The following is a 17,357-nucleotide window of genomic DNA, read 5'->3' on the forward strand; positions in this document are numbered from 1 at the left end:
CCGACGTTACGAGCTTCTCCCTGGCCACTGCTACCGTTTTAAACTGTTCTAATATTAGTCGGAGAAAAACCCGATGACGCCTGCTATTTTCTTTTCTTTCTTGGACATTGGCGCGCACTTTTGTAACCGCGTTTTGCAATCCACCAACGGCCGCAATCGCTTGGAGGAATATCAATTTAATCGGAAATGATCGACGATGTCGACATTCAGATTTTCCGTATGCTCAAACTGTCACAACTTTGAAGGAAAATTAGTTGAAGATTGGAAATATTTGAGATCTTAATTTATAAATTGCAAAAGAGAAGTCGGAGTTAGTTTATATTACTAAGATATCTTTTCTTCATGACTGTCGATACCTTATACATGACACATTAATTAACTTCGCCTCCACGGAGCGCGGAGGTTCCTTGCATTCTTCGCTCACCAGCGACGATGAGCTATAAACCTTCTCAGGCACGTAGAGCTGTCATAAGAAATTACGTCAAGCTTTATTGATTGCATGGCAGTTACAACCGCGTTGAAAAATATTTATAAAAAAAAAAAAAGGAAATGGTAACAATCCTTCATTCTTAAAGCGATTCCTTTCTCTTTCCGCATTTTCTGAATCGTCTTTCGACGTTCGGAGACCACCGTTATCTTTTCTATGGCCTTATCATCATCTTCCATTCGCACGTACGAAAAACGAGACAGGCTCCTTCCTCGGAATTCTGCGACTTACCCGTCACGCATGTAAAAATTCCCAGTTTGGCAGCTTTGCGAACGACCCTCCTCGTGGGGAAAGGTAGCAGTCCGAACGCCGATCGTCGTTTCGCATTACAATTAGATTTCAATGAAAGGCGCAGCTCTCAGAAGCCCCGTGTTGACTACTGCAGCACTGCTCATTCACAAATCGGACACTCTGTATTACGCGATTACATGACCGGGCGTATGTATATAACCGTGGGCTTGTTCCGTGGCTGAGGACCTTGTCCCCTACCTACGTGCAAAAATTCCATCGGAACCCGTCGTTCCTAGAGATCCACTGCACCGTACGCACGCAATTGCATGCACGCTGCGCTTTGAATCGAAAATTCGCGAAAGAACGTAACAACCGGTAATTTTAAATGTCGTTAATACGTCTAAAACACACCTAGTGCAATTTTGATCTCACTGAAGTTCCCATCGAAAGTTGGTTTAACGGAAATTTGATCGTTTGAAATTATAATTCGCGGCAGATTATTTTAATTTTATATGTCTGATGCAAATGTACTCCAACATATTTTATTTTATATAAAAACAAATGTATTAAATTCTACTTATAATATACTACTTAACTATTTATAATATAAATTGGATATTTTGCGTTGCGCAAATTTATTGAAGTCGAGATCGTTATCATACCGTTGCAAATTGAGGAGAGACCACAATGAATTCGTGAATCATTGGCTGAAGAAGCCCGTTGTACATAAACGCGATAATGCTTCTCGCACGAAGATGAAATGACAGTCAGAAGGTAGACAAGGAATGTAGCGAAGTGTTTATGCGGTAGCACAAGTATATCTTTCTCAATGCAATAATAAATGTATAATAAAAAATGTTAGAAAATCATGAAATAAATCCAACGTTCTTTCATACTCCACGGTGTAGTGCGACACCTTAGCTAGCTTCGGATTTAAAGATCCATAATTTGACATTTTCAGCAGAAATAGCTGTACGCATGGCGGGACATCGTGCAATCAAACCGCTTTTTCTCGAAACTTTCTCGAAAATCGTTGCATTCTGGGCGCACGTTCCATGCGGTTTAATATATGAAATTAGTGCTGGAGGTTGAGTGTGTGAGGCGAAGAGGGCGGTTGCATAAGGAAACGATTAAATCGTTTAGTAGCGATTGATCGACTCTCGCTCTATTAATGTAACGTCGTCAGTAGCAATTGATGGCTGCAAGCCATCCACCATGTGTAGTACGAGTTTAGCACTCGATGACCAATGGACATGTATTTTATTAGAAGTCGATCGAACTAATGGATCAGTATGTATAGTGTATAGAAGAAGAATATATACGTGTGTATATATGTATATAAGTGTGCATGACGCGCGCGCGCGCGCGTAGGTTCGTCCTTCTTTTTCGCCATGGTACGTTGCACTTTCACTCCGACACTGAGTCATTGACCAGAGGTGGAAACTTGCGCCGAACCGCCTTCGTTGTCCAAATTAAAGCTCCCCGTCTCACGACTGGAGAATCATCCTCAGAGAATTTACGAAAGTAATTGAAAAGAGTTTTCTTAAAAAATTTATTATATTAAGTATCAGCAGTAAGATCATAAAACAACGATTGCTTGAAATATTGAAAATATCGAGGATGATGTATATATTTTAGTGTACTAAAGTAAAGACGCAATTATACTTAAATTATGTAAATGCGTTTGGATTTAAAGAAAAATAAATTAACTTTTATCGCTAAATGAGCATGCTTATCACAACTAAACTAATTATAAATACGAACGGGATATTTATTTATGTCAAGGCCCTAGCAAATAACACATCATAATTTGTTCCCTGCGTTTGTATTAGCTATGTAACCGAATAAAAAAAGCGAAATTGCCACCGGCTGCGAAATTATAGGATCATCGTCCCGTACATTTTTTTCGCTTCTGGGCGTGGCATGACTGGATTGGCACCTACTTAGGTTAACGACACCGAAACGTGTCACGGCAATTCATTAGCGTAATGAGACCGAACGTAACACGAGCGACTACTCGAAGCAAGGCTGCATCTATTAACGCTGTCGCGGGTCGCTTTCTTCGCAGGAAAAAAAAACATCATTTTCGCTAAAGAGATTGCTTAAAGTTTCTTTTTTGCATCTGAAATGGTTTCATCTCTCGCAGTACTTTTACGAATAAGAACAGCGTTTACCCTTTCAAGAAGAACGCTTTGTTGCCACCATACTTTTAATCATATTTGAGACCAACAAAGGAATCCTTTTCTCGCGCGCGATGGACAGGTTCTACTTACGTTTCCAGGAATGGCAGCGCTGATGAAGAGGGCCAGATTATCCGGCCAGGGCAAGAGCTTGTACTGCTCCCACCATCTTTTCACAACAAGGCTTACGTAGAATCCCAGGACGAACGACATGGGTATGGATTCGCTGGAGTTGCCGAAGTAATAACGTATTTTTTCGAAAATCCTGCAGAAAAGATAAAAATTTTTTTAAACAATTATCAATTACTCAAACTTTTGTTTCCTGCTTCGTGTTAAAACAAAATTTCTTTATGCACATACATTTTAACCATATTATATCCTTATACATTATTGAATACTGTCATAATTAACAAATATGGTAAATTAAAGAAGAGTAATAATATGAATAAGGAAATATTTTTTAAGGGATTGCAGAAGGCTAGTCCATTCGAAATGTTGGCGTGTATTTGAATACTGTTAAAGTTTATTACACGTTAGAATTGTCTGGTACAAACTCGCGTGCGCTCAAAGTGGAGCAAGGTTGAGGTGATATACCGTCACTCGCGCGCACCCGAAGACAGGGCTATCCCTCTTACATGCTGATCAGCGTTGATAAATGCGGATTTCTACTTTGTTTTGGCGACTAACTGCAAGCGAAAGCGCAAATCTGTTTTATCGAAAGCGTCTTCGAGGCGAGTCTGATTCCTTCCTCGCTTCGCTCGTCAATATCGGTTATTGCCTCGCAACGGGTCATTTTAAGAAGAGCGTAATCACAACGCATAAAAGTAGCCGAAGACGGTTATGTTTACGACTTCGCACATCAATTCTGACCGATTAACGCCGCGATTCCAGGATGTCTCAGTAAGTAGGTTTATGTTGGAATTTCCGCGAATAACTGGCCCCGTATTCGCACTCTTGAGGTAATATTGACTTACCGTTACCTGAACGTACAATATCATGGCCACAAGGAACTGATATTGATATCATACGTAGTCATTCGAGTAACGACGCAGCAGTATCAAATACTTTCTCCAAAAAGGCACACTCAATATAGTAATCTGATAATTTAAAATACTTTTTACGATATATCGTAAGAAGCATTTTACATATATCGAGACACGAAAGGTATTTTACATTCGTCTAAAAAAAGACGCTTGTCAGATAAATCTGAGTGCGAAAGGGATTTTGGAATCTCAATGAAGGATGATTAATCTTGCAAAGCACCGCGTGCGGTCCGCTTAGCTCTGTTCAGTAATGCTGAATCGCTTATTTCATTCTTTACCCTGGGACCTAAACCCGCCTTAAACCGTCTCCACAGTTCTAAATTTAGCACGGACGAATCGAAGCAATTTAAAGGAGAAATCTTTTTACATCCTTGCGCTTTCTTCTGACACTTCTTTATCCCCCTTTTTCAGCCCCGCATAAATAACAGGTTACGTTTTTATGTCTCCTTTTAACGCCGGACACAGACGCTTGTCCAACACGTTTCATGATGTAGTTTCTTGCGTACAAGAGGACGCATCAAAAGAATTCTTTTAAAAATCGCACATTGTAAGAAATAACTGCATTGATGTTTAGACGATTTAAGTAAATCACGGAAAAACTATTAAGTATTTAGATATATACAGTAAGTACATAGTAGATTGTAATTTCTTAATACAAATACATCACATAACAATAATATTATTTGTATGCAAGTGTTACGATTTTTTTAAGTGTAAGCTTATCGCATTACTACTTGAATATGCGCCGTAATTATACTTTTAGTTAAACAGTCGTTTGCATTCACTGTAGGAGTCCATTGGGCATTGACTGTCCTTGGATACAAGTCACCCGCAGCGATTGTTTAATGAATTTACAGTGAAGACACAAAAATACATTTTGCCGAAGATAGAATATCTCGATTAATTTCACAAACAATGCGATAAAATAGTTCACAAAATTAGTATGCAATGGTTAAGTTCTTACTCGCGAAACAATTGCACTCTTTTAATATTATTAGAATTTAGTATAATTTTCATATTTACAAATTGCTGTTCACTAATATATGTTAAAGATCTTTATCGCTTAGTTCTCCCGCTTGCAACCGATCGAACATCATGAAGGTAAACGAAGGAAAGGTTACCGAGTGTCCTGCGTGGCAAAAATACAACAATGAATACCAATAAAAAGAAGATATTGTAAATTCCTCGATGTTAGTCGATGATACGCGTGACCGTGATCAAAGTGTTTGGAACCTTCGGATTTGCTGGCGGGCCAAGGTTGATATTGCACGGGTTTATCTACGTCCATAAAATACAGTTATGGCAGCGTACGCTCACGCACCAGCCGGACGATCGTTGAATTCGGCGTTATTCCTGATAAGAACGCGACAAACGAGTTAATAATCAACGGAAAGTGCGGGATAAAATCGCTGTTCTCCTGGCCCACGATCAAGAGCAGACAAACATTGTCTGCTCAAATTATTTATACGTACATTGAACACATTTCCTACCCCGCATTGCCTTGAGTTCTGCTAAATCGAGTATTACGCTTCCTGAGTTTCCTCCGAGGCAATTGTATAGAATTGAAATTATGGCCGGGAATAATCGTCACCGAATGCGAGAAAGAATTTAATAAAAAAAAATATGCGCTGTCGCCCTAATATCAATGTACGAGAATTTTATTCCGAAACATTTCTTTTTCCGTTCGAAATTTCTTCAGCCTTCCGCTCCCTCGTAAAGAATGGAATTTACGAGAGTTATTACTTAGTTCCGGGAATATTCGTGTACTCACTGTCGTTGGTGCTCATTCAGCACGTATCGATATGTAAAATTGATGAGGTAGTAGAAGAATAGGTATGCCAGTAGTTCTCGCCAGATTAGCTTGTAAACGGAGCCACGCCATCTGCAAGAAGAATCCAACAATTTACTTAAATAAATTGCATAAACAAAATAATAAATAAACAAATTATTCTTATCTCACTGTGAGGACCCATTACTTTGAGCACAAACCCTTCGATTTCTTCAAAAGCTAATCTTATGATGATCGAATAAGTGACAACTTGCGCAAAATTGTATGATGTGGTATAATAGCACATTACATTTTAAAAAGAAATAGTCCTATTTCTTCACATACCTCCTTCTTGCGTTATGATAAATTATCCACATTGCGCAAACGTTTAAAAAAAAAAGACATAAAACAGTCATTGCGCTGACCGAGACTTATGTATTCACCTGAACGCCTCGTGCTCTAAGTTAGACTGAATTATAAGCGCTAGATATCCGTGATACTCTTTGCTTAATAAATCGTAGTAGATGTAAGGATTCGCTATTCTCGAACCATAAGAATGGGCGAAATCCATCTTTCATTCTCTACTATCGTCCGAACTTCCTCGTCGAGTGAATGAACTTCAAGGTATCGACCATCATCTGTGCTCTTTTCAAGCATCCTTTTTTAAATGTTTGAGAAATATCAACGCTTCCTCGATTCTGTAATCGTTAATGCTTCGAACGTCCCTACACGCATGATCGCTCGCTTGAGAAGTATTGTCACCATTTATGAATTAATTTCAAAGTATCATGGATATTAATAAATCGATGATACGTCGCCTCGCGTAACGCACGCGAAACAGGTTTTGAAAGAGGAAGGAGGAAGAACCTTATAAACGAATTATCTCACAATTTCCCTTTCAACGAGTTACCGCTTCGTTACCAATACGATCAGTACAATCGGTAACAGCTAAATCATTCTACAAAATCGTAAACGGCATGTGCGCTTCGGAACCGGCTAGGGAATTAGCGAAAAGTGTGTCACGGCTAAATCGATTTTATGAGTTTCGAAGATACGCTGCTTGCGCGTGATGTTCCCCGAACGTAAAATGCACCATGAATATTTTATGGTAAAATCAGATATCAGTCGGTGATGGTGACGTAATAGGAAATATCAGAGGCGACTTTATTCTATAATTTTTTTCTTTTGCATTCTCCCTTCCCAAATATAAACTCACTTAAAAATCAACAAAACAACTAGAAATATTTTTAAATGGCATTCGAGAATGACTTATTGTTAGCCGCTTCAGAAACAATGACTTTCAATGCAAAACGAATTCCTATGTATCCAACGGATACATGCAGTGTAAATGGGGTCAGAGTGAAAAGCAGTTTATAGATGTTGTAAAGTGGATATGTCAACCATTGTTTGATAATGGAGCTATGAACTATGTCATTTGTTTCCATTCGCATGGAAGACGAATGATTCATTTATTCGTTGGAATTTGACATCCTGATTTACGATAAGATTTCATGTCATACGGTATGTTTAATATTATGAAATACCTCGCGGACATTTTTCCATGTAAAATGTTAACACACATGTGTCATTTTAAGTATGACATTCATTCGAAACAAAATGTCCGATTTTTCATTGCGCGTTTAACAAATAATGCACATGTCAAACTGTCAGCTTACAAAACAGAATATTTACTTGAAATATTGAAAATAAAAAAAAGCACTAATCAACAAACATCACGCCTCTCCAGAGGGAGAAAGATATGAAAAGTTTTACCGGATATCCGCCGCATTCAGAGTAGCTAACTTGCTGTACTCACAAGACCGTAACGGTACCGAACGATTATTGTGCACGATAAATTCACTCGCGGCTGATATGACAAGGATCAAAAGAGCGAAAATCTCGAGGGAATAATTGAGGTGACGCGTAAGGTGAAATAATAAATCGCGTTAACCGCTTAGATCAAAAGAATTCCTCCGATGTGATTGTATTCCAATCGCTAGAGTTGCGTAAACAGGATTATTTCCTTTCGATAGTGGCTCTTCTGCTCATCAGCCAACCCGTAATTACGGGAAACTGCAGCTAACCGTTGTTAGCTATATTTTTTTGACGCGCAATACACCACTAATCAACATTCGCGATCGCGCCATCGCAAATTGCAATTTTGTAAAAATAATCATAAAATTGATACACACATACATGGGGCACAATTACGTGCCTTTAGTCACCGATTAAGCTATTTGCCTAGCTATTTGTCTATAGCAAACACTCGTTACCGTTGATATTCATTGGACAACTTAACCGGACTATTACGCGGAAATAAAACGTGATTGCATTTCTTATTAAATGCTAACAATAAGCGTTTTTAAGTGCTTTCGTAGAATAAACTTATATAAAATGCATTTAAATTATCTATTAACTTGCAAGTATATAATTATAAATGCTATTTTGTTCTTATTAATCTTTTATGAACGTTTACTATAATATACCTTGTTGAATTAATATTAAATTATTGTACTAGTAATAATCGGTCTAAAGGTTTTCTGTTTGTAATTGCGCGATTAATGAAGAAACATCCTTTCAGAAAGATAAGTGCATTATCAAATCAAATCCAGCTACTCCAAATGATTAAAAAAACTAAAAAATTATAAGTTTTTTCTTTTATAAACGTTTGCAAACTCTTTTACATTAGAAATTAATATATTATTAAGAGTTAATGCATTTTTTTTCTTCAAAAAATCCAGTTTGCATACAAAATAAATTAAAATTAGCTTTGACGTGGAGATATGAAATAAATGTCAAAATAATTTGCTTCAGGGAATATATCGATTTTTTCATATGAGTCACGAAACCGCAAAGCTATTTTCGCACAATGATAAAGTGCTTCTAGAAAACTTATTACAGTTTATTTTTGCTTCCTCATAGAGGAAGCTTTGTTTTTCAAACGTAGCTGTGAAAGAAATTGTTGGTCCTCAGTGAAATTATGACAATATCTCATATATTTTTCAAAAATTTCATCGCATTTCGACATTCTTAAAACATGTTCCGAAACACCATCGTAAACAAGATCGATTCAAACATTTGTAACTGAGTCGGACCTTGACATCGCATTTTTTCGGTGATATTTATCAATTATATAATGTCGCAGAGACGCGCGAGGTTCCGCCTGCTATATAGCAAGGGAGATATAAGAATTGTGTCGATCGCTTTTAGTCTCACGGGTAAATACGTGATGAGACGTTACGGATATATTGGATAACGACGGAAGGGCATTTGGTTATTTCCTATTTGTGTGTCAGTGGGTCATGGTAGGAGGCAATGTCCCACGTTTTTCGTACGTATACGGCGACACGCCCGCGAATCCCTTCACGTGTTTCATGCGTGCGTACACGCACATGTACGTACATAGGTAAGAGTCATTACATCGGCGTGGCTACAATTGGGAGAAGCCATTGTATTGTTAATCAATCCACATGACGACCTTCGTTTGGTTTATAATTTCTTTCCAAAGGCGAAGGACACTAATAATACAGCTTTAAAATTAGTCATTGCGATAAAAATTGTCGAAATTTCCAGTTGCATGCGAAATCGTTGAATAATCAATTGTCAATATATGATTTTAACCATAAATATATATAAATATATATATATATATATAATATTTAATCATAAATATATAATTATATTGGATTGCATTAGGCGTTGGATGCAAAACAATGGTATCAATTATTTACAGATTATCGGAATATTTTAATTAATTTATGATCTTATATTTATTAAAGATACATACGTTACGTATAATGCACAAGCATTAATAACAATTTAATATCTCAAAATATTGAAAAGTAATAAAAGAATTGGCTTAATATTTTAAAGAAGTGACACTTTTAGATGCGGATGCATTCGAAATCCGAAACCGGACTGATGCGTTCAAAACCCCCTTTTAGAGGATTGAGACGCGGTATCTAAAATGCTGAATTTGATGAGCCATTATAAAGATTTGCATACAAGATATTTCATTCTTATTCAGATAAGAGCTTAGCGTATCATCTTTGTGACATGACAAGATATCGCTTTCTTCCCTTATTCATTAAAACTAGTTCTCAGATGATTTCAAATAAAAAAAATACTTAGCGACTATCTTATACGATCCTGTTTATCCAACGACTATGATCACAAAGAATATTATGATTAATTAAAAAAAAAATGTGTGTGTTTTGCCAGAGTTGAACAATAAAAAGACTAACTCTGTAGACCCGTTCTTTCAACAATTAATCAGTAAGTACAGTGCAAATTCGAGAGGCAATATAGCATTCGCCGTCCATAACTTGGATGTTTCTTCGAAACGCGCTCGATAAACCTCATTTTTATTTCGCGCGCTGCCTTCATTTTGCCGTGCGATGTAAAAGAGTGTTGTAAAAGAAGCGCATACCAGAGTGTTCTAGCGCAACGGAAAAACGCGGTCTGCCGCTCGTAAAGCATCGCGTTTTAAGGGTAGTAAATTAGCGCATTCTCGCCGAGACGCGGCCATTTTTTTACGATCGATCAGACGGCGTCTCTTCCCGATGCGGGATCGAGGAAGACGTTGACGCGGGTCATAAAGGTTGACGGATAAACGCGCGAGTGAACGTCAATGACGGGCTCTCGCGGTCTCCGCGAGTGAATGGGCGAACGTTGTGCGATGGCCGCGTGTAACCAGCCAGATGTCGAGCGTTTATGCAAGATCGTTATAACATAACGCGGCAATTTAACCCGGTGCAGAAGCAGCGTTTTCTTTTTAGTCCTTTCTCCATGCGTTTCATGGTTTCAGCGCGAAATCGAGCACGTAAATTTATATCGCCACTTATTGTTGGACGCGGTGACCAATTTCTAACTGTTACAGGAGCGTCTGAGTTGCATAGATCAATGCAATTGCATAGTTATGTCGAGAATGCTCTCCGAGTGACCGTTAAAGACGTACTGATGCTGAAAGGAACATTTTGTGATCCTTAAGCGATAACATCGTAGACAACACAACGCGTAAAGCCGCATCGTAAAGATGTCTGTAAAACATTTTAATCTTTCAAACGTGTCTCAAATGCTTTTCAAACGTCTTTCAGAGAGATACGTCCAATGAATGTAGTTCTGTAAACTTCAGTTGTGCGAGATGCAAATAAAAATGTTCATAAAGCATAGAAGAATCGTCCAAAAATGCAGAGATAAGTTTTGTCTGACGTCTCGAACGTGTTACAGGTTCGCGACAAATCGACCAAAGAATTATATAGGAAGTGACTGGTTCGTCGTACTCGCTTCGGTATCACAAACGGAATGCTAAATATTACTGAAACGTGAGTCACTGCCGTGATGTCTTGCGAGCTAGGCAACGATAATCTACGTTCTATTATGTAGGAATTGAGGCTCTGTTGCTTCGCCTGGATGCAACTCGCTTGGGAGACACCTTATGAGATAGAGAATTCTTCAAAGAATATCATACTAATTGTAAATGAATGAATATGAATGAAAAATTATCGTACGTATACGTATCCTCGACGTTTTGCTTACGTTCCCATTGGTATTTCCTAGTACAATACAATGTTTATACACGAACAAAACATTGCGATCGTAGGAGGATAATATGAAATAACGTATTACTCAATCACTTTATCAGCATTTATTCATCGTAAGAAAATTTAATATTTGTAGTCAATGCCCAAGTATTCGTTGAAAAATTGTAGATGTGATATAACATAAAATTTAAATCACGCTAATAGAAATAGTATGAAGAAAGCTGGAATGACTATATATATATATATATAACTACTAGAGACAGTATCAAACTCCTTGATTACGCTGATATTAGTCTGCAATTGTGGTCACAAGATAGCAATAAAGTTACTACCCGTAGATTTGTATGAATGAAAACTATTACGCAAGGTGGCTCATAATCGTAATTCACATCGGAGTATGTTGTACTCCAGTCCGCGGAAATAGTATCTGTACTGCTACTTTATCAATCATTAAGGAAAACTTCAAAGGCTCTTCTCTTTCCTTTGCGGCATGTAACACGATCGTTGCGGTTAGCATTTATTCCGCTGCAAAAAAATTACATTTTCTATGAATAATTATCTGCAAGGAAAAAATAGATGACGAATTTATTGAAAAGTCGGAATGGATGAGGTGGCCTTACAGCGAGCGGTACTGGTAAAAGGAAAATAGGGAACCTAAGTCACTGTGGATGGCGTAAAGTAACGGTCCACCGGTCAAGGCTCGCCAAGGCCTTTTATCGTTCTTGTCGGCCAGACAACCGCGCTATGTTGCAATTTTGTTTCTTTAATTTTTACTATGCCCGTCCTTCTCCATTTCTCCGCGCGGTTTGAATTTATAGTCACGCTTGACTACCGTACACAGACACACACATAGAGAAGAGAGAGAGAGAGAGAGAGAGAGAGAGAGAGAGATCCTTTCGACGCTGGAGAAACGTTAAAAGGTACGAATTATTTAAGACAAATGCGGAAGCGACATATATGTACAATACAAGACAGTACTATAACTTTAACATAGGACACATAACGTAGCATAGTTTAACTTTCTTACTCTTCTCCTCATTTGTTGCAAAATAATATATTAACACCTTATATTAAATATTTGAATGTAAATGTATAAATGCATATTATTCAGATAACGTACTTCCTTTGTGTTCCAATTAAGATAAATCGTGTGCGCTACGTGCATGCTTTGAAAGATGAGATGAGTCGAGTCGAGTACAAGGTTTTGGGTGGGCTGATATATGAGAACAATGAGACGGATCAGGTGAAAGCGATTGCAAAAAAGACACTTTCGAAAATCTCGATATGGACGGCGAAGTCACGCATTGCGAAATGAAAAAATAATATAGCGTACTAATAGTCGTAAATTGTTAAATAGGATTTTTTAGTCAATGTTATATTTCTATTTTTAACACTTTTTGATATATTTTATTTCTTAATTCTTGATATATGTTATTTTTTATTATTTAATATAAATTTAAAGAGCTCACATATTTATTTTGTACTCAAAATACATAACACTGACAATAAACTATCTTTATTATCTGGAAGCATTCACTAATTGCATTAGATATCTTTAAATGGCGATTTTCCTTGATTAACGTACATGATATCGTCGGCATCGAGTTTAGCTAACGACGACCAACGATAATTAAGACGTTTGCACATCAAGTATCCTTGTTGGCAACGCGATAGATACGCTCATTAACTTAGAAAGAGTGATCGTATTAATCATTTTTATTTTTTTTACTAATCACAAAATCGGAAGATTTCTTTTATACATATATCTAATTATAGATGAATAGAAAAAATTAAGTATTAATGTGTGTGTAGGTAATAGTATACATAAATTATAATTTATGATATTATCACTAGATCGTTTATATATAAGAAATATAAATCATAATGATAATAATTATATTCGATAAAATTACACGTGTGATTTTACAATCCGATATTAGTGTTTTACATTCTTATCTATTCTTTTATGGTTACAAATAATATATACTAGGAATAGAACACATTTTTGTTAAAGAGGATTGAAATTAGAGAACTTTCTTTCATACTTGTCTAAGAAATCATAAATATGATTTCTTAGACATTTTTATAGCCATTAAATATATTTTATGTTCACTTTCATTTTCTGGTATCATGTACTACCTTTAGAACTATCAAAACATTCATCATATCTTTAAATCATTCAATTATTTTTGACATAATCATGAGTTCTGCATGTCCGCGTTCACAAGCAATCGACTGAATGAGGAAGACGTTAACGGATCGTCATCCGTACAACCAAACAGAATAACTGATGTGACGTGTCTGATCACGTCAGCACCGTTCTAGGCTTCTAGTCAGGCTATCTTCAGCGTGCCTTCAGTTCCTGCATCGATGCCTCTGTTCATCGAACTCGGCTTATTTATTATCGGTCAATTTAGCCGATCGGACCGTATTTGGAAATCGACGTAACGATTCCAACTCGACTGGTCGAGTTATTGCCAAGGTGGGTGTGCTTCCTCAGTAGCTATGGTCACGGTCATTGTGCCCAGATGCATTCGATACAGCTTCCACGACTTGAATATGCAAGTACTGTAGATAGAATAATACTGTAGATGGAATATACTGTAGATAACGGTATAAAAATGTTGTTTCTGTATCACGCAATTGTTGGAACTGTTAAGCTCATTTTTATTATCATAGCTTCTGCAATAAGCTCTTAAAAAGGTCTCTTTGATGATTATTTCTTACAAAATATATGAGTTGGTTTAGCAGAAATTCTGTGGTAAAGTCCAACTAGAAACAAAGATGGAAATTCCCATGACGATGTTTTGCGCTGTTTATAATATATTTCTGCGATTTCTTATATATTCTCTTATAATCTGACATTGAAACGTCGTTTCCGGATGAATTGTGTTAGCTGTACTCGCGTTAGAATGATAATAACCGTATCAACATCCTATGTTGATTTTTTTCTCGTCTTTTTCCCTTCGGTTTCATGTCAAGTAAAAGCAGCGACTTAAGTGATACCTTCCCGCGAACGTGTCCTTCGCAAGAAGTTTCAACGAAAAAGAAACGGAGGAAAATAAGACTACCCTCTCAGGATGAATAGGACTGCCCGTGTATGGTTTGCGCCGAGGGAAGGAATGCGATAACTTGAGCCTCGGCGGTGTATTCTCTTTTTCGTCTGTCTCTCGTATCGCGACTAAGACAATACGCAACGCAGACTTCATACGAGTCCGCAGCACGATAGAGATTTCTTTAACTGAACTTGTGTATAATGGCAAAGGCACCGATCCTTTTACCGCGCGGGATCAATACCTTATTTATAGTATGCCGCCTCGTGCGATAATCGAGTTGAATTCCACAGCGATCGAAGAGAAGAGTCACGTGCGAGCACAAGAAAGGTTCTTTTCTCTACAAAGAGAGAGGCGAGTTTATCGTATCGTTTTCATAATACATTACCGTGCTCCGAAAAGATTCGCTAACTAAACGTTACACGATTACGTCAATATTGATTCGTGATGAGCAAATAATTGCCGATATTCTGCCTGAGCTATCTGCGGTCAACCGGTTGATTTAAAGATTTCATTTCTACTTATTGTAATTGCGTTTATATCACATTTTATAATTATCGAGTAGTAGGTATATGAGATACCTTGTTCAAATTGCTGTAATACATTCTATTTTCTAACTTTCCTAAATTTCACAATATGCAAATTACACTGATACTATAAAAAGCCACTTGGATTCTTTTCTGTAATGGCAGGAGAACCAGGAAGAGAATCACCGATCATTCACCCACGCGTATCGAGCTACATGCTGGAGGCACATAACGAGAACCCACGAATCGCGATAAGTGTTGATGCAAGGGCGAAATCGAGACAGGTGTTCGAGGAGTTCGAGGTGTTCGATGTGAAAATACGAAATTCGTTTACGTGGGTTGGATCCGCATTTTTTTTTACGGGCATTGCCGCCAAACTTCTATGTTCGAGTTCTCTTCAGGATATAAATACAATTTCGCTTGGAAAAAAATTTCTATGAAATTCTTAAATAACTCTAATTTCTGAGCAGAAAATCAAAACCGTTAATCAATATGCATTTTTTTAACTTGACGAAATTTTGCAATATATTATTTAATTTTAAGCTTATTGAATAAAATGTCAACGAATGAATAAAATGATTCATGATTAAATTATGAAGTGACCCATGCCTTAAATCTTTTCAATGAGAAGTTACAAGGAAGAGTGGTCATTATGTCCTGTAGAGTTAATAATAAAATATTACTTAAAATTATTAATACGGAGAGAATTTTTTGTTATATTTTACCCTTAAATTCACTACAAACTTGGGACAACTTGACAACCAAGGAATTTTTGAAATATACAAAAGACATTTTACAAACAACGTGATAAAAATTACCAAGCAGATTGGTAAATTTCGAAAAATTATTGAAATTTTCTAGATATATTTTAGTAAAATTAATCAAACATATTTTATATTTTAATGTAATAGATATCAATACTTTTTATATTTTAATGCAATATATATTAATACTTTTTATTATGGTAGATATTAATCAGAATAGCTCGCATAAAATTCTTGGTGGATACATGTTGTCCCACAACTACCATGATTTCAGGGTAAATTCGAAGAGAAAATTCTCTCCGTGAGGTTCACAATAAGACTGACGTAATCTTAATGGAATAATCAACCGAATAATGTATTTGTCTAATTTTACCAGGAAGATGGTAATTAGTACGATAGACGGATGTTAGAAAAATAGCCGTTGATTTCGACGATTTTATCGCTTCCGTACTTCCAAGAACACGATGACTCCCGTCTTGCTGTTACGAAGGGATAGCATCAATCCAGTCATTCGATAATTGTTATGTTCCTGGGCACAGAGGATTATACAATCCTCTGACTGTGTTACAAATTCATTGATTCACGAGAGTTGCAAATTATGAGTAACATTGCCTGCAGCAAATGATACATTTTCTTCTTACCGGTTAGGCGCAAGTAGGTATGCTATGCACGCGCGACTTTAGCATGTATTACATATGTTACATGTCATCATATATATAATATATTACTTACTTTCCAGATATTATATCATGTAACATATATTCACGGATATAGAGATTTCTACACTTGTTGCATTTAATTGCTGTACATCATCGAGCTTATGAGACTAATGCATTTAAGGCCATTTATATTCCATGCCACTTTCAAACTTGCAATAAGAATGCTTAAGTAAAATGTAGTAGTCCGTTATTTAATGCGCTTAGATTTTTTTGTCCTACATGTAATCTCTCACGTATAAGCTTGTAAGGTGTACTACGTGCGCGGAAACCAGCAGCGGCTAACAGAATTCCAAGAGAGGAAAAAAAACGAGCGCATTTTTCGTAGTTGCAATGGAAGGTGCGCCGATTAATGGCACGAAAGTCTCGACGCGACTCGCGCGCGGCACGGAAGTACATGAATCGGCCGAGTGCTACGAGCGAGAGTCAGCTTCCTCCGCGTTTACATAAGGCTGGCGGATGATTAACATGAATCGCGGCCGCTAACGAATTAATTACGCTGCGTGATAGACTGGCACCCATCTCAGCGCTGAAAATTACACTCGAGCGTGTAGCAAGGCCGCGCTTCACCCGCAGCTGCGGGAAGCGACGAACTGTCCGACTGTTTGGATTACCAATGAGTCAATGCTGCGTAATGATTTTATATCAATTAGCTGTGAAAAATTGACGAGGTTAACGCTGAAAATGAAAATATTTAATCGGTAAGTCCACGTGAATATGAGACGATTACGATTATCGGAAATTTATCTAAATTAAACAGCATGCAGGCATGTACACATTCGCAGATGTCTGTAAATTGATATAATTGTTAAAATTGATATACGAGTATTATTATTAAATATTTTATTTGAATCATCATTACAGGAAAATAATAATTATTTAAATTTTTCATTTTGAAGTTGTTAAAAATGGCCTTAGCGAAATGTTTACACGACGTTAAACAAATACGTAGGTCTTTCTTTCTTTAATATCTCAAATTCTTGTTATTTTAATTTGCATGTCATTTTAGTGTGATATATACTGAATATCGGACTTCGACCCGATG

General features: G+C 37.0%; 1 protein-coding gene across 1 annotated transcript in view; it reads right to left on the minus strand.

Annotated features, from left to right (window-relative positions):
* Positions 1 to 17,357, minus strand: part of Best2 (bestrophin 2) — a 48,368-nt gene that overhangs the window by 20,922 nt on the left and 10,089 nt on the right. The window contains exons 2-3 of the mRNA XM_071706360.1: positions 5,713 to 5,823; positions 2,992 to 3,163 (exon numbers count right to left, since the gene is read on the minus strand). Coding sequence (XP_071562461.1) covers positions 2,992 to 3,163; positions 5,713 to 5,823 — 283 coding nt within the window. The remainder of the gene's footprint in view (positions 1 to 2,991; positions 3,164 to 5,712; positions 5,824 to 17,357) is intronic.

The sequence above is a fragment of the Temnothorax nylanderi genome, unplaced genomic scaffold (genome assembly GCF_030848795.1).
Source record: "Temnothorax nylanderi isolate EJ_2023f unplaced genomic scaffold, tnyl_v1.0 TNYL_tig0001_pilon, whole genome shotgun sequence".
Lineage (NCBI taxonomy): Eukaryota > Metazoa > Arthropoda > Insecta > Hymenoptera > Formicidae > Temnothorax > Temnothorax nylanderi.